Genomic DNA, 25,621 nt, shown 5'->3' with positions numbered 1-25,621 from the left:
AGTCATCACTCAGTGTCTGGGGTGCACCAGCCACAGTACACAGCCTCAATAAAGAGGAGCCCCAGGTCAGCCAGACACCCCTGGTTTCCTGTCCACTCTGGTGCTTTATTCCACAGGGTACTGGAGAGGAGTGTCCTTAAAGAAGGGTGAGTGTGCCAGCAGATAGGTAGGTGCATAGCTGCATACCTAGCCGCCAGTGGTACTCTCAAGACAGATGGCAGTATCCCTGGAGCTGTTTGATACCCCAGCTTCTAGGCTGAACTCCTTTGTGGCTCAGTGCCAGCATAACATCAAGGAGTGGAAAGAAGACGTGGTGAAGGCTGTGCAGTCCGTGGAGAAGTTCCTGAAGAAGCAGCGCTTCCGGGGGGACCATGGGCTGGACCAGAAGGTGCTGAAGGTGATCCGGGTGAGACTGGTCCCCTCCATTTCCCAGCCAGGGCTGGGCAAAACCCAACCCGTGGGTCCATGTCTCTGAGGATGCTAGGGACCTCTTGCCTCATTATCCCTAGTCCATGCTACTGACATCTCAAGACACAGCATCCCGACACACTGCTGCCTCGAGCGGAGCAAGTTGAGTAAGGAAGCTAATAATAGTGCACATTTTGGGTGCACGTGCCTAAGCCCTTCACGTGTACTGCCTCTAATTTGTACACCCTCTGAAGTGTGCACTCGTCTTCCCAGTTTACAGATGAGCACAATGCAAACTCAGTGACTTAAGATCTGTAATGGCTAAATGCAATGCAAGGTCTCTGGTTGAATCTTGGTGTGAATGGACCATCCGTAGAATATAATTTGGGAACAACTGGGGAAATTTCAGCATGGCCAGAATATTAGATTTTATATGTATATATATGGGAATTTTTTTTTGAAGTGTAATAGTTTTGTGGTTGTGGGGGCAAATGTTCTCTTTGGTTGGACATAAATGCTAAAGTATTTATGGACAATGGTCCTTAGTTTCTGTAATTTATTTTATTATTATTATTTTTTAAGATTTTTGGATGCGGACCATTTTTAAAGTCTTGAATTTGCTACAATATTGCTTCTGTTTTATGTTTTGGTTTTTTGGTCTCGAGACTTAGTTCCAGACCAGGGATTGAACCTACATGCCCTGTGTTGGAAGGTGATGTCTTAACCACTGGACAGTCAGGGAAGTCCCCGTAAATTACTTTAAAGTGCTTAGTTGAAGCAAACATGGCAAGTTTAGACTTGTTGAATCTGACGGGGCGGAGGTATAAATGTTCTTTGTTTTCTCTTTCTATTTTTATGTTTACAATTTTTGATAAAGGAAAGTTTTTGTTGTTGTTGTTGTTTTTAAATGGAAGATCAGGGAGATGAGGACTCACCGAAGGTCACACAGCTGGTGGTGAAGCTGGGATTTCTTACTCCACTCTGGGCTGCCCCCACTGAGCTTTTTTACCCCCAAACCCTTTCAGGAGCTGCCTCTCGTCACCTCTGGTCCTAACTAGGGTAATACTCCAAGCGGATCAAAACTAGAAAGGTGTGATGAGAAAAATGACTTTTGAAGTGTGATGAGGAAAAACAAAAAAACAATTTTCTTTTTCTGAGTTGCTGCCTAGGCGCCTTACAGTATGATGATCCTGCTAACACCAAAAGTCCAGAGTCTGGACCTTTAGATAAATTTTGGGCACCCTGCAAGTTTATGCTTTGTTTCTCCTGGTGGAACCTTTTAAAATAACCAGTTATTGGGCTTCACCAGTGGTCTGGTGGTTAAGACTCTGAACTCCTACTGCAGGGAACACAGATTCGATTCCTGGTCAGAGAAATTCCATAAGCCACGCAATGCAGCCAAAATAAATAATGAAAAATTTTAAAAGTTTTTTCTAATATAGAGTCAAGATGGATTTTTTAAATTATAAAATAAAATAACCACTTCAAAGTTAAGCCTGCGAAACGTTAGTAACCTCTGCCCCAATCACCTTGTAAGAACTAGGTGCTTTCTACCCTGCTAAATTGTGACCTGGGGAGAAGGCCTGCTCTCTCCCCAGTTCACTGAGTCCCCTTGCTTCTGGGATCTGTAGTAATAAGCCTTTTTTAAAATTAATTTTTAATGAATTTTTATTGGAGTATGGTTGCTTTAGAATGTTAGTTTCCGCTGTACAGCAAAGGGACGCAGTTGTTTGTTTTTCCTCATCACACTTCAAAAGTCGTTTTGAAGACACAGTTTCAGTATACAGTATACTCTACTCAGTGCTTTGTGGTGACCTAAATGGGAAGGAAATATCAAACGGAGTGGAGTAGAGCTCCCTGAGCTGTACAGTAGGTCCTCATTAGTTATCTGTTTGTGTAAGTAATAAATCTTATGACTCCACTTCCTTTGTATGGGTATACTGAAACTGTGTCTTTCCTCCAAATGGCCCCGTGAGTTTCATTACCCTACAGGGGAGCTTGCTGGGGCAGCTACCTGCCCGTATGGATGGCTTGTGCCCCCTCATTCATCAAGTAAAAATCTACATATTCTTAAATTTATTTATCTATTTTATTTTTGGCTGCACTGGGGATTTTGCTATTGCACCAGGGCTTTCTCTAGTTGTGCTGCATGGACCTCTCAACCACAGTGGCCTGTCAGGTTGCAGAGCACAGGCTCTAGGCACTCGGGCTTCAGCAATGGTGGCACAGGGGCTCAGTTGCCCCACTGCATAGGGGATCTTCCTGGACTAGGGATCAAACCGGTGTCCCCTACATTGCAAGGCAGATTCTTAACCACTGGACTACTAGGGAAACCCTGCTGCTGCTGCTGCTGCCAAGTCGCTTCAGTTGTGTCCGACTCTGCGACCCCATAGACTCACAGAGTCTATTCCCCACTAGCTCCCCCGTCCCCGGGATTCTCCAGGCAAGAACACCGGAGTGGGTTGCCATTTCCTTCTCCAATACATGAAAGTGAAAAGTGCAAGTGAAGTCGTTCAGTCGTGTCCGACTCTTAGTGACCCCATGGACTGCAGCCTGCCAGGCTCCTCCGTCCATGGGATTTTCCAGGCAAGAGTACTGGAGTGGGTTGCCATTGCCTTCTCCAAGGGAAACCCTACATGTTCTTAATTCAATCCACCAGCTTCAGCTTCCCAACATGAAAGGTCCTGGAGGCAGACAGTCTCAGCCAATCCTTCCTGTAAACACTAAGGAAACTGAGGCACAGAGAGGGTGAGAAACTTTCCACGTTCACACAGCAAGCTGGTGGTACAGGCAAGACTAGCACTAGGACTCCTGACTCGAAGCTCAGTGCTCTAGTTCTGCCTTTAGGAGCAGTTGCTTAAGGGAAGGATCTAGAAGCTGCAGGCCCATGTTACTTTTTAACTCTCATCCCCAACACCCAGAGCCTGAAGCCGTGCGATTTAGAAATGAGACACCACACATTCTGACACAAGGCGTGGGCTTGACTCTTGGCTTCTTCCCTCACTAGCCGGGTGAACTTAGAGTCACAGTCTTGTCTCTCAAACCCTCCATCTCAGTCTTCTTCTGTGTAATTGGGATACATTACCAGCATCGCAGTGCAGGTGGGGGGCAAGTGTTCCCCAGTGGCTCAGTGGTAAAGAATCTGCCTGCCAATACAGGAGACTCAGGTTCCATCTCTGGGTCAGGAAGATCCCCTGGAGGAGGAAATGGCAACCCACTCCAGCATTTTTTTTTATATATATAATTTTATTTATTTATTTTTGGCCATGCTCTGTCTGGGTCTTCGTTGCTGCATGGGCTTTCCTCTGGTTGTGGATATCAGGGGCTACTCTCCATTGCAATGTAGTTTTCTCACTGTGGTGTCATCTCTTGTTGCAGAGCACAGGCTGCATGGCACACCAGCTTCAGTAGCTGTGGCACGAGGGCTCGGTAGTTGCAGCTCCCGGGCTGCAGAGCACAGGCTCAACAGTTGTGGCACGTGCGGTTAGTTGCTCTGTGGCATGTGGGATCTTCCCGGACCAGGAATTGAACCTGTGTCTCCTGAATTAGCAGATGGATGCTTTACCACTGGTCCATCAGGGAAAGCCCCCACTCCAGTATTCTTGCCTGGAGAATCTCCATGGACAGAGGAACCTGGTGGGCTGTAGTCTATGGGGTCCTAAAGAGTCGGACACAACTGAGCGACTGAGCACACACCCACACCATCATCATCATCTCTCCCTCGTCAACCAGATAGAATGGTGCAGGCTAAATGATTAGTCAATGTTCAAAAACAAAAGCATTGTTATCAACTTTTGCTCGAGCTTTCTTCTGGGCCTGGAGCACCAGTATGACTCCTCCCAGACCAAAGTCACCCCACCCCACCAACCCTGAGAATGGCATGGGGCAAGTGAGTGTGACGGAAGGATGTCTCAAACATGAGTTTTGACGGCAGGAAGTGGTATTAACCCAGCCCTCAAATCCTGCCTGCAACCTTCTCCAATCTTGAAATTAATAAATAATAGAGACACCCAAAGAGCAACAGCTATTGAGAAATTAGCACTTTATTTGGGCTTTAAACCCTCTTCCCTCCCATGAAAATCTGGTGAGCTGTGCTGGCCCATATGAGTGAATGCTTATCCTTGGGTTGGAATAGGTTTAGACTGGAGCAAATCATACAGCCTGCTCTAGAATGTTCTTCCCTCTCTGCCCGTATCTTCCCACTGGGAAAGGTAGGAAGGGCACAGCCTTCAAGGGGTTGTGGCTTTCTTCGGCACACCGAGTGCCATCCACAATGCTCTCACATGGGGCAGAAAGGCTGACTCTGAATGCAGGTGGAGAAAGAAAAATGGAAAAGGAAAAGGAGGACTTCCCTGGAGGTCCAGTGGTTAAGACTCCCACGCTTCCAATGCAAGGGTTGTGGGTTTGATTCCTGGATTCCTGGATGGGGAACTAAAATCCTGCATGCCACATGGTGAGGCCAAAAACAAAGGAAGAGGAAAATAAAGATGGCAGACTTCTCTTCCACAGAAATCAGGGCCTGGCACATAGACTTGGGTCACTGGAAATAAAGAGGCAGAAGAACCACACCCTGTGTTCTGACCCTCTGTCTGACTGTGACCATGACTCCTGGTTATGAGTCCATGGCAAATCAGTTAACCCCCAATTGCCTCCTTTTTTTCATCTGTACAATGGGGATAATTATCCTAGTCCCTCCACCTCAACTGGGCGCTTTCCTGATGGCTCAGCAGGTAAAGACTCCACCTGCAATGCAGGAGACACAGGAGACTTAGGTTTGATCCCTGGGTTGGGACGATATCCTGGGGATGGAAAATGGCAACCCACTCCAGTATTCTTGCCTGGAGAATCCCATGGACAGAGAACCGGGCGGGTTATACAGTCCACAGTGTCCCAAAGGGTCAGACACGACTGCAGTGACTTTGCACACACACACAGAGCACAGAATTATTCAGACCTGCCCCTCCCACCCCCCAGAACCCTCCAACTGCCACCCTGTAGAGGACGATGGTTTCCTTGGAGTGGGGATCACTCTTGCAGATAAGGCTGAGTCTCAGAAGCAAGGCAGTGGAGTAAGTAAGAAACATGGGTTGTGGAGTCCGGCTGCCTGGGTTTGACACATCCACTGTGTGACCCTGGGTGAGCGGCTTGCCGTCTTGACCTCTCCACTTTCCTCCCCTATAAAGAGGTGATGTGGGTACTCCCCACCCATCGGTGAGGCAGGTAGCGATGAACGGGATCATCCGTGGAAGAGCCCTAGGGATTCCCTGGTCCCAGCAGTGGCCTTGAGGTGATGGGACTCTGTGTTCCACAGGTGGGCTCCTTCGGGAATGGCACGGTGCTCAGGAACCACGCGGAGGTGGAGCTGGTGATGTTCCTGAGCGGTTTTAGCAGCTTCCAGGAGGAAGCCAGCAACCACAATCACCACGAGCATGTTCTGAGCATGCTCTGTGAAAAGCTCACGGATTTCCCGGATCTGCTTCACCTCCAGCCCCAGAACCTGAGGCTGGTCCACGGAGTCACCTCTGCTGTCGCCTTTACCATTCAGACCTGGGAGATGGAAGAGCAAGTCACTGTCACCATTGTGCCGGCCTACGGGGTCCTGAGTAAGGGAAAGCCCACCTGACTCACACACCTGCCCTCCCCAGGGGGAGGACCCACAGCTCCTTCACCTCTCCTTTGTGGCCACGTGCAGACGCCTGCATGCACCCATTCAACCCACATCCCGTGCTGGGTGCTGGGTGACTGAAATGCCTGGGACTGACTCAGCTCTGGCTATCCTTGTGGTTCAATGGGGCAAACAGATTTATCAAGGAATCATGCAGATAAATATATGATTGGAGAGGAAGGGAGAGTCAAGGAAGGGAAAGCATTAGAGCAACTCCTGGGGTGACTCTGGAACACTTACCCTGGGGGTGGTTGTTTCCCCACGCTACATATAATAGTTTGCGTCGGCTAAACCCGAATTTCCAATCTATCCCTACCCCACCCATCTGTCTCCCTCTTTGGCAACACAGGTCTGTTCTCTATATCTATAAATCTGTTTCTGCAAAACTCACTTTTCATTCTCCAGAAGGACAGTCAAGAAGGCAAGCCTTTAGTCTTTCAAGCTATGTGGTTCCAGGCTTCCCTGGAAAGTGAAAGTGAAGTCGCTCAGTCGTGTCCGACTCTTAGCGACCCCATGGACTACACCCCACCAGGCCCTCCATCCATGGGATTTTCCAGGCAAGAGTACTGGAGTGGGGTGCCATTGCCTTCTCCGTTAAGAGCGGCTAGGCATATTATATTTACTTGGAGCTGGTATACTTGGTGACAGCCTTAGTGCCCTCGGACACGGCACGCTTGGCCAGCTCCCCAGGTAGCAGCAAGCGCACGGCGGTCTGGATCTCCCTGGATGTGATAGTCGAGCACTTGTTGTAATGCGCCAGGGACGATGCCTCGCCAGCGATGCGCTCGAAAATGTCGTTGAGGAAGGCGTTCATGATTCCCACGGCCTTGGACGAGATGCCGGTGTCCGGATGGACTTGCTTCAGCACCTTGTACACGTACACGGAGTAGCTCTCCTTGCGGCTGCGCTTGCGCTTCTTGCCGTCCTCCTTCTGGGCCTTGGTCACAGCTTTTTTAGAGCCCTTTTTAGGGGCAGGAGCAGACTTAGCCGATTTAGGCATGTCTATAATGACAACACCCAACAACACAGAAAGATTTGAAAGGCTTCCCTGGAGAGATACTCAAATGAATTAGCAGTCTCCTGAGAGCTTCCCCACTGGCTCAGCGGTAAAGAATCCGCCTGCCAATAGAGGAGACGTGAATTCGACCCCTGGGTCAAGAAGATCCCCTGGAGGAGGAAATGGCAATCCACTCCAGTATTCTTGCCTGGGAAATTCCATGGACAGAGGAGCCTGGCAGACTATAGTCTACGGCGTCACTAGAAGTCGGACATGACTTAACGACTAAACAACAAAAACCCTAGAGGACTTATTAGCAACTGGGGCTTTCTAAGCCCTCACTGTCTCCCCTTTGCCTCCTCAGGGCCTTCTGTTCCCAACTTTCAGCCCTCCCCAGAGGTATATGTGAGACTGATTAAGGCCTGCCGTACTCTTGGATACTTCTCCCCATCCTTCAGCGAGCTGCAGAGAAACTTCGTGAAATACAAGCCAACCAAGCTGAAGAGCCTCCTGCGGCTGGTAAAACATTGGTACCTCGAGGTGAGGAGGCTGCCTGATGGGGGCAAGAGCAGAAGATGGGGGAGGGAGGAGAAGAAAAGGCAGGAACCAGACTTGTCATCAGGGGGATACTGTGAGGAGGGGCAATGGTCGTGGGGAGGGAGAGGATTTAGTTAGTTACCTGTTTTATGACAAGCTACTTTTTAGATTTCACATAGGATGTCTGCATGGTACCAAGGGTATTTCCAAATACCCAGATGAGCAGAGTCATCTCCGCTTATGAAAGGAAGACTCAGAAACAAACAAAAAATGAGAAAGAAAAAAAAAATGATTTCTTATTTTAAAAAAATTGGTAAGAGTCAGAGTTTAGACTGGTTTAACCAAAAAAGAAAAAAATACCAAAAAAGAAAAAAATAGTATTTAAAGATAAAAATCAAGATACTATGAAAGTTTGTTTACATTAGTATGTGTATGTGGGAAAATAGCATTTCCTTACATAGTTATCACCTCAACAAAGGTTGTGATGTATCTTCAGATATTAGCAACACCGAAGTCAAGAAGGAAATTGGTTTTTTTGGCCAGTCAGTCACTTAAACAGGAAATGATCCAAAGTTTTGTGGATTTGAAGAGATGGAACTCAAAAGAATGATCTGTTTGTTTTGTTTGTTTGGCTAAGTGTACAAAGTGTTTTTTTCCTGAATACGTCATGCACATTTATTGGCAATGTCCACAGAAAAACATACCAGCTTTATTTTCTATAGCCCTTTCTTTGTACAAGTCTCTGCCTCTGAGGGACTTCTCCAGCGGTCCAGTGGTTAAGACTCCACGTTTGCACTGCAGGGGTACTGGGCTCCATCCCTGGTCAGGGAACCACGGTCCCCACACGACCTAAAAACAAACAGCCTAAAAGACTCTGCCTCTAAGACAAGATGTTGGCTGCATATGGTTTTTTGAAAGTTTCTTGACTCAGTATTATTCATTTGATGTTTTCTTTTATTTGAGAATTTTTATTTAACCAAGTGTTATAAGACGTGTTGATCAATCCTCAAGGACACAAAGAGTATATGATACGTTAAACAGAACTAGAGTCCTGTGATGCTAAAAAGGTTGTTAGTTCATTTTTATCTGGAGACTATGTAACATCCCAGGAGTTGTCATTTACAATTATGATTTGAAAGTATTTTTTGATTCTTACCAATTCATCCACTGGAGCCAAGGAATGTGTAAGTTAGATTCTCTGGGTTTTATTTGATTTCACAAAATCTTAACTGTAAGAATATCACTGATCTCAGAGATGTCCAAGTTTGTGCATGCTCACACACAAAGTCATTTTTTAAAAAAATTTTTGAGATGTCAGTTGGAATAATTTATCATTTAAGTTTGCACTATGTATAGCCATATACTGAGGGTGAGTGAGTGAGTGAAGTTGCTCAGTCATGTCTGACTCTGTGACCCCATGGACTGTTGCCTACCAGGCTCCTCCATCCATGGGATTTTCCAGGCAAGAATACTGCAGTGTGTTGCCATTTCCTTCTCTAATACTGAGGGTAGGAGATAAAGAAAGAAAGCGTTGTCTCCCCACCGCCACCTCATATAGCCATCAAAAATAGAACATTAACCTGGGTAATTTTTTAGAAATTAGAAGAAATTCTAATTTTTTTCTTTTTGTTTTTTAATTGAGAGTAACAGAAAAACCAATGCTAATGGGCTTAACCAATAAAGAGAATTATCAGCTCATGTGTGAAAACCTACAACAGTGGAGAGAGCTTCAGGCACCGTTTGGTGAAGGCTCCAGCTCTGTTTCTCTGTAATTCTCTTGTGTGTGCGTGTGTGCTAAGTTGCTTCAGTCATATCTGAGTCTTTGCGACCCCATGGACTGTAGCCCACTAGGCTCCTTTGTCCATGGGATTCTCCAAGCAAGAATACTAGAGTGGGTTGCCATTTCCTCCTCCAGGGGATCTTTCCGACCGAGGGATGGAACCGCATCTCTTATGTCTCCTGCATTGGCAGGCAGGTTCTTTACCACTAGCGCCATCTGGAACAGCTTCTCTCAATATTATATGTCAACTTGGTCCCCAAGCTGGTTTCCCTCATGGTGGCAAAATGGCCGCATCTGTTCCTGCCCTCACATTCACTTAGACTTCTCTTCTCTCAACCACAGAACAAAAGAACTAGATTTGACTCAAATTGAGCCAGCTTAGATCACCAGGCATCTCTTGAACCAATCACTTGGCAAGGGGAAATAGGTTTATCCTCGTGATCCTGTCCAGTCGGGGCCAACCCTGGAGATGAGGATTGGGCCAATCGCATCCAAACAACATGGCCACTAAACAATGGGGGAGAAAGACATACCTATTAGAGAAGCAACCCCAATGTTCAATACAGATTCTCAGCTATTACCTAGTCCTGGAGGAGCCTGGCAGGCTACAGTCCACGGGGTCGAAAAGAGTCAGACCCGACTTAGCAACTAAACAGCAATGATAACATAGTCGCCCAACACACACACAAACACATTTTTTCCCTCTTTAGCTAAGAAGATTTTTCTTTAAAAGAAATCTCCCGGAAGCCCAAATAGATTAAAATAGAGTTATTTTGTTTGGGGTGCTTGTGACAGAGCCCAACCTGCTGATTCCCTTTTTTCTCTTTTAAGTGTTTATCTGTTTGGCCGCACCAGCTCTTAGTTGCAGCATGTGGCATCTTTTGCCTTCACTGTGGCATGATCTCTAGTTATGGCATGTGGGATCTAGGTGTCCTGACCAGGGATGGGACCTGGGAGCATGGCATCTTAGCTATTGGACCACCAGGAAAGTCCCTGCTCACTCCCTGGGATACTTCTTCATCACTCCATTCCAGAAGTTATGTCAAGTACAGTTTGAAACCCACTGGACTCACCCAGTTGCTTAATTTTAAGATGGGGAAACCCAGTTAAGGCCAGAGAGGAAAAGTGACTTGGCCAAGAATACACTGCCGGTAGGTAGCAAAGCTGGGACAAGAACTTGGGTTTTTCCAGTTTTGGGTCCAATGTCATCCTTCTAAGGAATCGGGGTCTCTCTCTCTCTTCCCATGTCTTTCAATAGTATGTGAAAGCCAAGTGCCCTAGGGCGGAGCTGCCCCCAATGTATGCCCTTGAGCTACTGACCATCTATGCCTGGGAAACGGGTACTGAGGAGAAAGAGCGTTTCAGGTTGGACAAAGGCCTGGTCACTGTGCTGCTGCTGCTCACGAAGTATCAGCGTCTCTGCATCTACTGGACCAAGTACTACACATTGCAGAACCCGGTCATTGAGGACTTTGTCAGAAACCAGCTCAAAGAAAAGAGGTACTGGATCGTCGCGTGCCAGCCACATCTCAGAGAAAGAGAATTAAGGGAAAGGTGGTATCGAGTTTCCTGGGTGGGCTTTATTTTATATATAAAATCACTATATATAATATATATATTTAAAGATTTGTCTATTTTACGGTTTGGCTGTGCTGAGTTCTGTTGCCGCACATGCGCTTCTCCCACTTGCGGTGAGCGGGGGCTGCCCTCTAGCTGTGGTTCAGAGGCTTCTCGCTGCAGGGGCTTCTCTTAGTCGTGGAGTACTGGCTCTAGGGTGCACGGGCTTCAGAAGCTGTGGCTACTCTGGGCTTCACTGTATGTAGAATTTTCCTGGACCAGGGATCGACCCTGTGTCCCCTGCATCGCAAGGCGGATTCTTAACCACTGGACCACCAGGGAAGCCTGGGTGGACTTTATTAAATAGAAAAGCAGATATCTCACCCCGACACAGTTGACATCTCAAGGTGATCACCTTTCAAATCGCCAGGGCCTTAGGGGCTATAAGCCTTTTCCTCATTCCTTGAGCTATCACTCCACTCTACGTTAATCCTCTTGCCCTCAGAAGACCATTTCAGTGCTTTTTCCCAGCATGAGAAACTAAAAAGAACCATGGAGATCCAAGTTAAATCCAAGCTCTGCCGTTTTCTCATCTCTGTGAGCCTCCATTCCTCGTCTATAAAACAGGAGTTGTTGTTGTTGTCCAACTCTTTCGAGACCCCATGGACTATAGCTTACCAGGCTCCTCTGTCCATTGGATTTCCAAGGCAAGAATACTGGAGTGTTTTGCCATTTCCTTCCCAGCGGATCTTCCCAATCCAGGGATTGACCCCATCTCCTCCATTGGCAGGCAGATTCTTTACTGATGAGCCACCACAGAAGCCCAAAACAGGAGTAATTGGCACCAGCCATGCAGGACTCTTAGGATAGTCAGAGAAAATATACGTGAAGGGCCACTGTATCTAGTCTATGATAGATGCCAGCTAAATGTTCAGTACTGTAACACATGTTGCTTGTGCCCATTTGTATCCCCTGGGCCTTTACCATTTCAGGGAAGGTTGGTTCAACCTCCAGCTGTCGGCACCTGTGTCCCTCTGCCTGTGGGTTTTCAGCTTCCCTTAGTGATTGGTGGGGATTGGTGTGTAAATACCTCAGCTCCCTGCCATCTCAGATGGAGGGACTCTTTCTGGGTCATGTGTTCTACACTAGTTCTCAGAGTCCAAGCCCCAGCTGCTCACAGGGATAATCACCCTGATGCATATCCTTTATTGGCATCCTTCCTGTCCCTGTCTCACTTTCCCACTTGCTCTTTGGTGCTTCCTGGCACCTCCTTCCAAATAAATGACTTGCACTCAAATCCTCATCTTAGGTTTTGCTCCTGGGAGAACCCGGCCTGAGACAACTCTTTGTACTAGAAGCTTTAGGTCACTGTAAGCAATATCATAAGAATATTTATTGTTCCCTCATGTGAGTGTCCGGAGAAGGCAATGGCACCCCACTCCAGTACTCTTGCCTGGAAAATCCCATGGACGAGGAGCCTGGAAGGCTGCAGTCCATGGGGTCTCGAAGAGTCGGACACAACTGAGCGACTTCACTTTCACTTTTCACTTTTCACTTTCATGCATTGGAGAAGGAAATGGAAACCCACTCCAGTGTTCTTGCCTGGAGAATCCCAGGGATGGGGGAGTCTGGTGGGCTGCCATCTGTGGGGTGGCACAGAGTCGGACACTACTGAAGTGACTTAGCAGCAGCAGCAGCAGCATGTGAGTATCAGGTCTTTTTTTTTTTTTTTTAAACAAGAAAGAGTAACCAGGTCTCCTTATGAAAAGACAATTTATTGTATGGATGCCCAGAATATTGACCTGGGAAAACCATCAGGACCTGAGGCAAACTAGTATAGACTCCTCTTCTCTGTCATTCCCTCTCATGGCCCATGTGCTCCCTACCCTCTCACTGCCTCTGTTTCTCTCTCCATACCTGCCCTGCTCCCCTCTTACTCCAAGGTGATGAGGAACATCCATCATTTCTGGTCCAAACTCCAGAGGGAACTAATTTGATTACTAGGCAGAGGCTCCACATGCCAGCTCACCTGGTGGGTCACTTGGATCAGATGAGTTGAATCCACAGGATGGAGTGGCACTGCTCCCTGACTCCATCAGGCAGGAGCATTTCAGGGAGCCAGGATGCTGGGGGTTGAAAGCATGGAGCCTAAAGTGTCCAGTTCATGTCACTAGCCTGCTAACACATTCTGTCACTTAGATAAAGTCTCAGCTCATGCCTAAGTCAAAAGCTCCTGGGGTACAAGGGCCAGGTCTTGGGACTTCCCTGGTGATCCAGTAGTTAATGCTCCATGCTCCCAATGCAGGGAGCCTGGGTTTGATCCCTAGTCAGGGAACTAGATCCCACAAGTCACAACTAAAAAGACCCCATGTACCGCAGCCAAGATCCTACGTGCCACAATGAAAACTGGCACACCACAACTAAGACCCAGCTCAGCCAAATAAAACAACAGGAAACCACACAAGCGCTAGGGCTTCATCATGGGCTTGACATCCAAGACCTATGGTCACCCCATGCAACCTCAGTCAGCTATTAGACCCCTTCAAGCCAATAGTCTTTAAAATATCTATTCAACAGTCACCTAGAGGAGAGACACTTGGAAGCTCAACCTCCCCTCCGTTGAGACGGAGGAGATGGATCAGAATCCCATGTTCAGGTTGGGAGAACCTAGGGAGGTCTGTGCCTCAGTTTTCTCATCTGTAAAGTGGGGAGAAATTACCATCATCATCATCACCACCATCACTGTCATACTTTAGAGAATTGTTGCAGGGATTAGAATAGGTTACTCAGAGATTGACCCCGTGCCTCAGGAAACATCAGTAAATGGTACCAGCGGTATTGTTATCCTCCAAAGCAATTCAGAAGCTCTAGGTTTGAACTCATTTACATAGTCTGTTCAGCAAAGTGAAAGCTCTGAACTTAAGAGGCCCACACGCTGCTGTGGTCTGCCTGAGGGACCGCTATTCTTGTTCCATCATGGCTTTGGGGGTCTCAACCTCTGTACACTTCAAAGATTCCTTACAAACACCTAAAATACTCTCCCCAAGAGAAATTTACTTCAAGTATTTATTCATTTATTTCGACCACACTGGGACTTAGTTGTGGCATTTAGTCAGGATCTTCGATCGTAGTTCCTACCTGTGGGATCTTTACCTGCAGCATGCAAGATCTAGTTCCCTGACTGAGGATCGAACCCAGGCCCCCTGCACTGAGAGTGCAGTCTTAGCCACTGGACCACCAGGGAAGTCCTGAGGAATTCTTGGAAACAGAACCCTCTTCATTCTGTTGCTGCTGCTGCTCAGTCACTCAGGCGAGTCTGACTCTTTGTGACCCCACAGACTGTAGCCCCCTAAGGCTCCTCTGTCCAGGTGATTTCCCAGGTAAGAATATTGGAGTGGGTCGCCATTTCCTCCTCCAGGGGATCTTCCTGACCCAGAGATCGAATCCAGATCTCCTGAGTCTCCTGCATTGGCAGGCGGATTCCTCATCATTGAGCCACCTGGGAAGCCCTCGTCATTCTGTTACTCTCTGGAAATATTTGTGGACCCTCTTGGACTGACAACCCTGGGCTCTGAACACAGCAGATGCTCAGATGATTGCCAAGAAGATTTCTTTCTGGCCTTCAGGCTTCCAAACAAGAAAGAACCTGGGCTCCCTCTCTCTGTGTTTCAGGCCCATCATCTTGGATCCGGCTGACCCCACCTACAATGTGGCAACAGGCTACAGATGGGATATAGTGGCTCAGAGTGCCCGACATTGCCTGAAACAGTCCTGTTGCTATGACAACAATGAGACATGCATCCCCAACTGGAAACTGAAGGTAATGTCTCCTCTCTGGCTGCCAGAGGCTAGAAGTTCAGAATGAGATACTGGTGGCTCAGTGGAAAAGAATCCACCTACCAGTGCAGGAGACACAGGTTTGATCCCTGGGTCCACAAGATCCCCTGGAGAAGGAAATGACAACCCATTCCTGTATTCTTGCCTGGGAAATCCCATGGACAGAGGAGCCTGGTGGGCTTCAATCCATGGGGTCGCAAAGAGTCGAACATGACTTAGCAACCAAACAAAATGTTTGCAGCTGCTGCTGTTGTAAAGACAAGGACAGGTGAAAGGCACTTTTTCTTTTTTAATGTCCATCCACACAACAGAATTTTTTTTAAGATTTTTTTTTAATGTGGACTACTTTTTCAGTCTTTATTGAATGCGTTACAACTGTTGTTTCTGTTTTATGTTTTCAGTTTTTTCTATTACGAGGCATGTGGGATCTTAGTTCCCCAACCAGGGATCGAACCCACACTCCCTGTACTGGAAGGTGAAGTCTTAACCACTGGATCACCAGGGAAATCCCTGAAGGGCACGTTTGTCCTCAGACAGCGGAAGGTGGATTTAACCCCTCTCTGTCCTCTCCCTTCCAGTTTGCATGAGACATCAACGTGACAGTGGAGCAGTGGGGTCGTGTGGATTTCGTCATCCAGGTGAACCCCTATGAGTCCATACAGAAGCTTAAAGAGAAGATCCAGTGTAAGCTGGAGTCCTCGGCCCCACAGCGTCTGTCCTTCCAGGAGCCTGGTGGGGAGCGACAGGTCCTCAGGAACATCTCCTCTTTGGCAGATTACAGTATCTTCTCTGACGCTTGCGTCTCTCTGCTGCAGATCGTCTCTCCTGAGATGCAGGTCTTTGTGAAGAATCCCAGCGGTGGGAGCCACACCTTTGCCATTTACTCCAGCAGCTTAGTCCTTGACCTGAAGTGTCAGATTGAAGTGAGGGAGGGGCTACTCAGAAAGAAGCAACAGCTAGAGTTGCAAGGCCAAGTCCTGCAGGATGAGTGGAGTTTGGGTTTCTGTGGTGTCTGAGCCAGCACCACCCTCATCCTCTCCAAAAAGACAGCTGAATAGGTTCCATTTCCACCCAGTTAGTCTCTTCTGAAACATCTCCCTGTGCGTTTTTGCTGTTTAATCTAGGTCCCATCGATTTCACCTAACCTTGCCAGTAGAGGGATGACGAGGGATATGAGACTAGGTATGCAAACCAACAATATCCAGAGCATGTTTGACAATAGAATTCTGACGCACAAGCTCTGCAGCCAACAGTCTGGAAGCCGAACCATTCTATCAATTAACTGGAAACCATCAGGATTTGGTCAACAACTACTAGCCTCCCTATTCCCTCCCTTCCAATTTAGGACTGATGAAAGAAATCCAAACAAGCTCCCTGACCAATCATATAGGATGCTCTGCTTCTAATTAGCCCACCTCCAGCTTCCCATGCAAACAACCTCAGTCGGGGTATACCTGAAGCCTTCTCTTTATGCCACTATAAAACTGTCTCACTGTCCTCCTTGCCTTGGTGTCTTTGCCAAAGGCGAGGGATGGTGGCTAACTCCCTGGCTATAGCGAGTTGGAAATAAATAAACTTCGTTTGTTCTCTTTTGGGTGGTCTTCGTTTATTTCCACAGGTGCTAAGGCTGTCCTGGGAGTTATAGCCTAAGCATATGAGCCTCTCAACTCTGGAAAGTAAGGACTGTGTGGAAAGTGAGATAGAGATAAGGGAAGTCTGGGAGATGGAGGATGATGTAGTTTTAAAAATCCCCTCAACGTATTTACAAAATAGAAGTAGAGTCATGGATGTAGAAAACAAACTTATGGTTACCAGGGGTGAAGGGGGAAAGGGGAGGGATAAACTGGGAGATTGAGACTGACATATACACACTACATATAAAACAGATAACTAATATGAACCTGCTGTATAGCATGGGGAACTCGACTCAATACTCCGTAATAGCCTATTGTTGTTGCAGTTGTTGAGTCGCTAAGTCAAGTACAACTATTTGCAACCCCATGGACTGTAGCCCATCAGGCTTCTCTGTCCATGGGATTTCCCAGGCAAGAATACTGGAATGGGTTCCCATTTCCTTCTCCTGGGGATCTTCCTGACCCAGGGATCAAACCCGTATCTCCTGCATTGGCAGGCGGGTTCTTTACTGCTGAGCCACCAGGGAAGTCCGTATTACCTGGAGATTCTGTTTAAATGCAGGTTCTGATTCAGGTCTAGGCTGAAACCAAGACTACGAATTTCTAACAGGCTCTGGAGTTTGCTGATGCTGCTTGTTCACGGATTATACTGAGAGTAGTAGCAAAGCCCTAGGATATTGAAAGCAATCTGCATTTTAAAAAGTCCCCTACACAACAATGTGAAGCATACAGTTAAATATGGTTAAAATAGTATGTTTTATATTATGTGGTCTTCCCTGGTGTCTCAGCAGTAAAGAATCAACCTGCAATGCAGGAGGCGCAAGTTTGATCCCTGAGTTGGAGAGATCCCCTGGAGAAGAAAATGGCAACTCACTCCAGTATTCTTGCCTGGGGACTTCCATGGACATTGGACCAGGCAGTTTATGGGGTCGAAAGAGTCAGACACGACTTAGTAACTAAACAACAAAATATTATGTGACTTTTACCACAGACGTGCTTGCGTGCTTGCTAAGTCGCTTCAGTTGTGTGCCACTCTATGGACTGTAGCCCACCAGGCTCTTCTGTCCATGGAATTCTCCAGTCAAGAATACTGGAATGGGTTGCCAGGCCCTTCTCCAAGGGATCTTCCTGACCCAGGGATTGAACCTGCGTCTCTTATATCTCCTGCACTGGAAGGCAGGTTCTTTACTACTAGCACCACCTTAGAAGCCCCTTGCCCCCTACCCAACCCTGCCACAGACACAAAGGTCCCTAAGTTACTTCTGATGCCCAAATAGACTTCTGAATTTGTAGAATAAGTGGATAAGAATCAAAGTGCATTGGACCAAAATATGGGAACCGATCCTGACTGTCATTAACCCCTTGTGTGACCTTAGGCAATTCCTGCCTGTCTACAGGTCTTATTTTCCTCATCAAGGATAGATCTGTTGATCTCTTAGGCCCTTCCAGCTCTCACGTTTCAGGAAACCCTTCAGGACAATTTAGGACCAATGACGGCCTGAGTCTAAGAACTACAATCCCCACAATGCCCTGCGTTTTTCAGCTCCCTTTGGGGATCCTAAGAGGACGACCGCGCCTGGAGGCGCTCCCCACAATCCTTTGCGGTGCTTCAAGGTGGCGGCACCCGTGGCACCATGAGCGATCTGGAGAGCAGCAGCAGCAGCAGCAGCGATGAAGAGGAGCTGGAACGGTGCCGCGAGGCAGCGTTGCCGGCTTGGGGCTTGGAGCAGCGCCCGAGGGGTCCAGAGAAGCCAGGAGTCGGTAGGGGACTATATTCGGGGGGTCTGGACGTAGAGCGTATGATCTTCCCCTCAGGCCTGAGAGGATGGACGGTGAAGAGGGTGTCACCGGGATTCGACTTCTTTCCCTGAGGAGGCTCCACGGCTTGGGTAGGGTTTAGAGTAGGATTTAGAGTCAAAATACGGACCAGGGCAGCGGGGCGGGTTGTTCATTATCCCAGTCAGGGAAACCAAGGCACCAGAGTATCTCTTGACTCTGCCTTCTTGGGTCCATCCTAACTGTTGCACCCTGGGCGGCCCGCCACTCATCGGAGATTACTGCGACAGCTGGATTCTTGCATCCAGCCTTTCTTCGGCTCCACTTTGCCAGCGAGCTGCGTCGCACACCTCCTTGACCGTGACTCCCTTTGCTGTTGTTCAGTCGCTCAGTCATGTCAGACTCTGCGACCCCATGGATTGCAGCACGCCAGCCTTCCCCATCCTTCACTATCTTTCTTGTCCTTCACTGATTCCCTAGTGCCCTGGGAATAAATCCCAGACCCCTTAACATAAGGGCGCCCAATGGTGGGTAAAGTGCAGAGGACTTGTGAATATTAATGGGAAAAATATTTCATCTCACTTTCACCAGTCTCTGAAATTTAGCCTGTCTTTCCATCATGTGTGTGAACAACCACAGTAGTTTTGGCGATACCTGTTACTTTGTCTTAACAAAAGTCTCAGACTTTCAAATCCCATTAGTCTTTCAGATATATCAAAAATATTTTATTCACAATATGTTGGGAAAAAAATCGTTTCCACTCATCCCTGCTTTAAAATTAAAGTAATTTTGGACTTTCCTCGTGATCCAGAGGTTAAGAATTCACCTGCCCGTGCAGAGCACACTGGTTTCATCCCTGGTCCAGGGAGATCCCCCATGCCACAGGACAACTAAGTCCTGAGCGTTAAAACCACAGAGCTGGTAAGCTCTGGAGTCGGTGCTCTGCAACAAGAGAAGCCGGTTTCTCAGAAACCGGAGCACAGAAACCAGAGAGTAGCCCCCAGTTGCTTTAACTAGATAAAGCCCTCAGGCAGCAACGGAAACCCAGCGCAGCCAGAAATAAATTAATTAATTTTTTTAAAATTACAGTAATTTTTAGGCCCATCAGTAGATTTTAATACATTAATGAAGAAGCATATGTATTAAAGTATCCCAAATTTTGCTTTTTACTCTTAATGATAACTGAATTTCACTATCACTGGTTTTCTTTGTAATCCTATGTGTTGTATTTTTTGCATCTAAAAGATTATTCTGAGAAGGATCCAGGCTGCCAGAGCAGGCCATGGCAAAGCAAGGTTAACTCCTGCTTTTGTTTTAAAGGACTCACAAGCCCTAGGGACTTCCCTGGTGATCCAGTGGCTAAGACTCCGTGCTCCCAGTGCAGGGGGCCTTTGTTGGATCCCTGGTCAGGGTATTAGACTGCATGTTGCAGCTAAGAAGTTCATAGGCCGCAGCTAAGGATCCAGAGTGCCGAAACTAAGACCCGGCAGAGCTGAGTAAATAAATAATTTCTGTAAAAGTTAAAATAATAAATAAATAAAAGGATTTACAAACCCTTTGGTAATCAATTCCCAGCCTTTGGTAATCAGTTCCCAGCTTGCTTTCCTGCCACACGTTCCACAGCTAGGCTCCAGACCATACTATGTCCTCTCATCTGTGGTCACCATAACTCTGCCATTTTCTTTTTATTTTCTGTGTGCAGAAATGCCTTTCCATCTCCACCACTCACTCAGTTCATTTCAGTTCAGTCACTCAGTCACGTCCAGCTCTTTGCAACCCCCTAGACTAGAGCATGTCTGGCTTCCGTGTCCATCACCAACTCCCGAAACCTACTCAAACTCATGTCCATCACGTCGGTGATGCCATCCAGCTGTCTTATCCTCTGTCGTCCCCTTCTCCTCCTGCCGTCAATCTTTCCCAGCATCAGGGTCTTTTCCAATGAGTTGCTTCTTCCAATCAGGTGGCCAAAGTATTGGAGTTTCAGCTTCAGCATCAGTCCTTCCAGTGAATATTCAGAACTGATTTCCTTTAGGATGAACTGGTTGGAATTCCATGCAGTCCAAGGGACTCTCGAGAGTCTTCTCCAACACCACACTTCAGAAGCATCAGTTCGTTGGCGCTCAGCTTTCTTTATAGTCCAATTCTCACATCCATACATGACTACTGGAAAAACCATAGCTTTGACTAGACGGACCTTTGTTGGCAAAGTAATGTCTCTGCTTTTTAATATGCTGTCTAGGTTGGTCATAGCTTTTCTTCCAAGGAGCAAGCGTCTTTTAATTTCATGGCCGCAGTCACCATCTGCAGTGATTTTGGAGCCCCCAAAAGTAAAGTCCTGCCACCACTCACTAGCAGGAAGAATTTGGGCAGGGTACTTAAGTCTCACTGTATTTAAATTTCCTCATCTGTAATGTGGGGTTAAGGATAGTACCCACCGTTGTAAGGAGTGGAGATGATGTATCTGCAGTGCTTGGCACACATTAAAGGCCCAGTAAAGAGCAGTTATGTGGTTGGTCTCTCGTCATGGACTCATTTCCCCTTCCTGTCTGGCTCCCATTTATCCTTTAATACAGCTGAGACACCATCTCTTCAGGAGGACTGGGTTACATGCCTTCTCTCCACGATCGTCATACTTTATGTGATTCCCTTCATATATAATGCTTTCCTTTCTTCTACAATTGCTTCTTTACTTATCCTGCCTTTTTTCCTTTCACCCCTCCAACCCCAGTACCTAGAGTCAACTGTGGCTCATACTTGCTCCACAAATTTATTGAGTGAGAGGTTGCATGATGTGAACTTCACAAGGGCTGGTGTCTGTTCACCGTGGTATCCCCAGGGCCTATACCTTGCTCAGCAAAATGATTTTTAAATGAATGAACTTGCCGGAAAGGGGCCTCTAAGGGGTGAGGAAGCTGAGACCCTAGCAAGACTCCCCATCCAGTGATCAGCATAACTGAGCCCCCTTCGTTTCTCTCTTCCAGAGCACTTAGCACACAGCTAAGCACACAGTGGGCACTCAATAAATGCTGGAATCAAAGTACACTTAGACGTGCTCATTCAGCATGGTGATGAAGAGGGGCTGTGGAGCCAGACAGCCTGGATCCTCATCCCAGTTCTTGTCGTTTGTTAGCTGTTTGGCTAAGCTATTTAACAGGCTTCCCCAGGGAGGCATGGGTTTGATCCCTGGGTCAGGAAGATCCCCTGGAGAAGGAAATGGCAACATTCTTGCTTGGGAAAGCCCATGGACAGAGGAGCCTGGCAGGCTACAGTCCATGGGGTTGCAGTCAGTCAGTCATGACTTAGCACTGAACAACAACAAGCTATTTTACATCTCCTTGCCTCAGTTTCCTCTTCTGTAAATGGGGGATGGTGACTGCTCCACCTCCACCCCCACCCCCATTAGCCCCATCAGGTTTTTGGAAAGATTCAACAAGTTATAGGCGTAAATGACATAAAATAGTGCCCAGCACACAACAGATGGTGTAGTTGTTTCCTCTGTAAATACCTCAGTGTTCATTATTTCCACAGATGCTACAAATGCTAAGTTGCCAGCCAACCAGCCAAGCGTCAGGTACTGTGCACTTTGTATTCAGATTTCATCTTTTCATTCATTGATGTTGGCCCCTGCCACCTGCCCCCCCCCCACACACACACCCCATGTACTCCCTGCTACACCTGGTATGTCAGGGTGAGCAAGACACATGTCTTCCCCACCCTCTCGGGGGCAGCCTCTGAGCTGGCAGGAGGTGAGGTCCTTGTGTATGTGTTGCAGGCACAAGGTAGATGAGCATGAACAAGACGGCAACGAGCTTCAGACCACCCCCGAATTCCGAGCCCACGTAGCCAAGAAACTGGGAGCCCTGCTGGACAGGTAACAAACACCTACGTTCTCTTTTCCTGCCCTCATTCATTCATTCCAGGAGTCACGGCCCCCGAGGCCTGGGAGCTCAGCAGATGTCAGTTGGCACCGTGGTAAGCACAAGGTATCACCCTGCCATGCAGGGCTTGTCGTCATCCTTGTCCTCCAGCTGTGGGAGAAGGCTCCCATCTGTGAGAAGAAGCATGTGCCTGCAGTCACGGAGGAGGGAGCAGAGTGGGCTCAACTCCAGGGCCCTGCTCTTAACTGCTGCGCTCTCCTGCTGCCCCCAGAGGAAGAGGGGACCCCGAGATGCAAGAGCTTATTCCCACCACAAGAGGGCAAGGCACCAGCGGAATTCCTGTTTCTTGAGTGCTTACTGTATGACAGGTGCTGCGAGAATATAACCTGTGAAGATCCAGGTTGGCAGGACTTCCCTGGTGGTCCAGTGGCTAAGACTCCACGATCCCAGTGCAGGAGGCCCAGGTTCAGTCCCTGGTCAGGGAACTAGCTCCCACATGCCACAACTGAAGAAAAAATCACGTGTGTCACTAGTAAGATCTAGCGCAGCCAAAGAAATACTTTAAAAAAAAAAAAAAAGATCCAGATCAGCATTCCTAAAGTAGGTGCCCAGGAACTCGAGTCCAGAGTGTGGCTCTGGGCACCAGGGTTCCAGCAGCAAAGAGGAGGTGGAGAAATGCTGTACTCTGCATACCCACTGTGCCTTGGGAAGTTAATTAATTTATCTTTATAATTTTATTTATTTACTTTTGGCCGTGCTGGGTCTTCATTGCTGTGCAGGCTTTTCTCTAAGTACACAGGCTTCTCATTGCAGTGGCTTCTCTTGTTATAGAGCAGGGGCTCTAGAGCATGTGGGCTCAGTAGTTGTGGCTCCCAGGCTCTAGAGCGCAGGCTCAGTAGTTCTGTTAGTTGGCTTAGTGGGCTTAGTTGCTCTGCGGCATGTGGAATCTTCCTGGATCAGGGATCGAATTCATGTCTCCTGCATTGGCAGGCGGCTTCTTTACCACTGAGCCAGCAGGGAAGCCCTGCCCTGGGAGATTTAGATGCTTGGTAGTGTCTTCAAAGCTCTGAGAAGTCCTACAGTAGAGAGTCCTGCATAAATTTGTGTAGTCCGGCATCTTCCAAGCATGTTTGGCCACAGTGCCTCTGTTCCGCGGATGACCAGTGGCGTGGCATGGGACTCGGTCCCGGGCAGGCTGGGCTAGATCCATTCTCACTTGACAAAGCCCTAGCAGATTTTGAAAGGGAGACTCAGGATGTTTGGGCCATAGTCCTTCAATGTGAAGTAACCATCAAAAAGGACAGATGAGCCCTCCCAAAGTGCACAGCTGCTGCTAATCCAGACAGAACTTTGGGCCAGCCCTCAGCAGCCTGCACCCCCACGGCCTTAGTGCCAGTCCCCAATCTGGGAATGTGCTTAACGTGTTTAGGAAGGTCAGTTGGGCATCTCAGTCCGAGGGAGTGCTTTTTCTCAGTGACTGTTCGGCTTCAGGGTAACCAGGGCCACCTGGCATTGCAGTGACCCGTGACGAGCGCTTCCCAGGTGGAAATCCACCGGGTGTTGGTCACCCACCATCAGGATAGGTCCTGCAGCGTTCTGTGTTTATTCCTCTCCAAAGAAATGACTTAGCACAGCTATCCTGAGCCAGTATCTTGTGTTTTAAGGGCTTCCCAGGTGGTGCTAGCAGTAAAGACCCTGCCTGCCAGTGCAGAAGACATAAGAGATGTGAATTCGATTGGGAAGATCCCCTGGAGAAGGAAATGGCAACCAACTCCAGTATTCTTGCCTGGGGAATCCCATGGACAGAGGAGCCTGATGGGCTATAGTCCATAGGGTCGCACAGAGTCAGACACGACTGAATCAGTGTAGCACGCACAGAGAAATGATACCCCAGTTGGTCCCTTGGCACCATGGACATGGTTTGTCCATGGTGGCAACATGGCTTGGCACCATGGTTGTGTGGGGCTGTACTGAGCGCTGTAGGAGGGTTAGCAGCATACTTCGCCTCTACCCACGAGATCCTAGTAACATTGCTCCACCAGCGGTGACAACCAGCTGTGTCTCCAGACATCACCTTATGTCCCTGCTGACTGACACTGAACCACCAGGTTAGATACCCGGCTCAGGGTCAGGACCCTGTTGGCATCATTTCTGTTCCCTCTCCCCAGACCGTGTCCCGTGCAGGATGAGGCCTCTGGCACCTACACAAGGCAGTTAGGAGAAGCGCCCAGCACATCGTTCTGTTTGCTGCAAGGGCGTTGCTGAGAGCGTTGGTCTCCAGTTGCGAGGTGACTGCCTCACTAGCACTCCCCGAGACCTGCTTCCTGGTCTCGGCAGTTCTCCCCTCTTTGTCTGTGCTAGAGAAAGGGGTCCTGTGGAGCTCATTGCTTATCTTTTCTTTTCGGCTGTGCCAGGTCCTCATTGCTTTGCTCAGGCTCTCTAGTTGTGGCGAGCGGGGGCTCCTCTTTATTGAGGTACGAGGGGTTCTCACTGCGATGGCTTCACTGGTTGGGATCACAGGCTCTAGGCTCACGGGCTTCAGTGGTTGTGGCACGTGGGCTCAGTAGTTGCAGTTCGCAGGCCCTAGAGCACAGGCTCAGTAGTCGTGGCTCACGGGTTTAGTTGCCCCATGGTGTGTGGGATCTGCCCGGACCAGGGATTGAACCTGCATTGGTAGGCTTGGTCTTTACCACTGAGCCACCAGGAAACTCTACTGATTGCTTATCTTACAGCAGTAATCATCTTCATCATCGTTATAGCTGGCATTTACTGGCTCACAGCCGGGCTCCATCCTCAGGGATTAGAATTCACTTTCTCATTTGAACCTTGTAACAGCTCTAGGAGGCCGGGAGTCTCATCACTCCCAGTGTTCAGAGGGGTAACACAGGTTCAGAGAGATGGAGTTCCTTGTTAGTAAGTGACAAAAATCAGAACTCAAAACCCAGGTCTGAAGTCTGAGAAAGGTCAGTGGATTGTAGCAAAGTCAGTTTCTCAGCTGTGATCATGGATGTTAGTTACACACAGTGTTACCTGAGGGAGAAACCAGGTGGGGAATACATGGGGTCTCCCCATATTATTTCTTGGCACTGAGTGTCAATATATATTAACTCAAGCTTTTTAAATATTAAAAAAAAAAGGCAGGTCTGCCTGTTATAGGAGCTGAACCTCTGAAACGTTCTTTTCCTCAACTGGTCATATTTCCCTTTTCGTGCTTGCTGCCAGGAAGTTCAGAACCAAATGTGTGCCCTCTGTCTAGCAAGTCTCTCGGGCTTCCTGGCCACACTTCCGGCTCTTTCTGTCCCTCTTGCTCTCATTTTCTCTTTGCCTTATTTGAAGTTGCATTCTGTTACACTATGAGTATCTTCAAAACTTCTTCAGCACTTTGTGGGATAAAGTAGGGTTTGAACCAGTGAGTCACCATCGTTTGAGCTGACAGGGGCTCTTCACCACATTATGGCTGTGACCAGGCATGTTCCCATCAGCTGGGGGCCCTCTGCATCCATGAGTAGCATTGCATTACTCTATCTCCTCCACTTAGCAACAACAAAAAGA

The 25,621-nt window shown here is 48.0% G+C and overlaps 2 protein-coding genes across 2 annotated transcripts in view; both read left to right on the top strand.

Annotated features, from left to right (window-relative positions):
* OASL (2'-5'-oligoadenylate synthetase like) lies at positions 1 to 16,372 on the top strand. Its single transcript, XM_061385067.1, is given in 6 exon segments — positions 1 to 406; positions 5,720 to 6,011; positions 7,435 to 7,610; positions 10,646 to 10,887; positions 14,617 to 14,764; positions 15,360 to 16,372. Coding segments are annotated over 6 exon segments (1,530 nt in total). The 5' UTR covers positions 1 to 214; the 3' UTR covers positions 15,840 to 16,372.
* The window catches only part of C17H12orf43 (chromosome 17 C12orf43 homolog), a 12,253-nt gene continuing 2,573 nt past the window's right edge, over positions 15,942 to 25,621 (top strand). The window contains exons 1-4 of the mRNA XM_061383855.1: positions 15,942 to 15,963; positions 17,979 to 18,176; positions 21,720 to 21,762; positions 21,964 to 22,062. Of these exons, the coding sequence (XP_061239839.1) occupies positions 15,942 to 15,963; positions 17,979 to 18,176; positions 21,720 to 21,762; positions 21,964 to 22,062 (362 nt within the window). The remainder of the gene's footprint in view (positions 15,964 to 17,978; positions 18,177 to 21,719; positions 21,763 to 21,963; positions 22,063 to 25,621) is intronic.

This window comes from Bos javanicus, chromosome 17 (genome assembly GCF_032452875.1).
Source record: "Bos javanicus breed banteng chromosome 17, ARS-OSU_banteng_1.0, whole genome shotgun sequence".
NCBI lineage: Eukaryota > Metazoa > Chordata > Mammalia > Artiodactyla > Bovidae > Bos > Bos javanicus.
The sequence above is the reverse complement of the archived record's forward strand: the minus strand, read 5'-3'. Positions and strand labels throughout refer to the sequence as shown.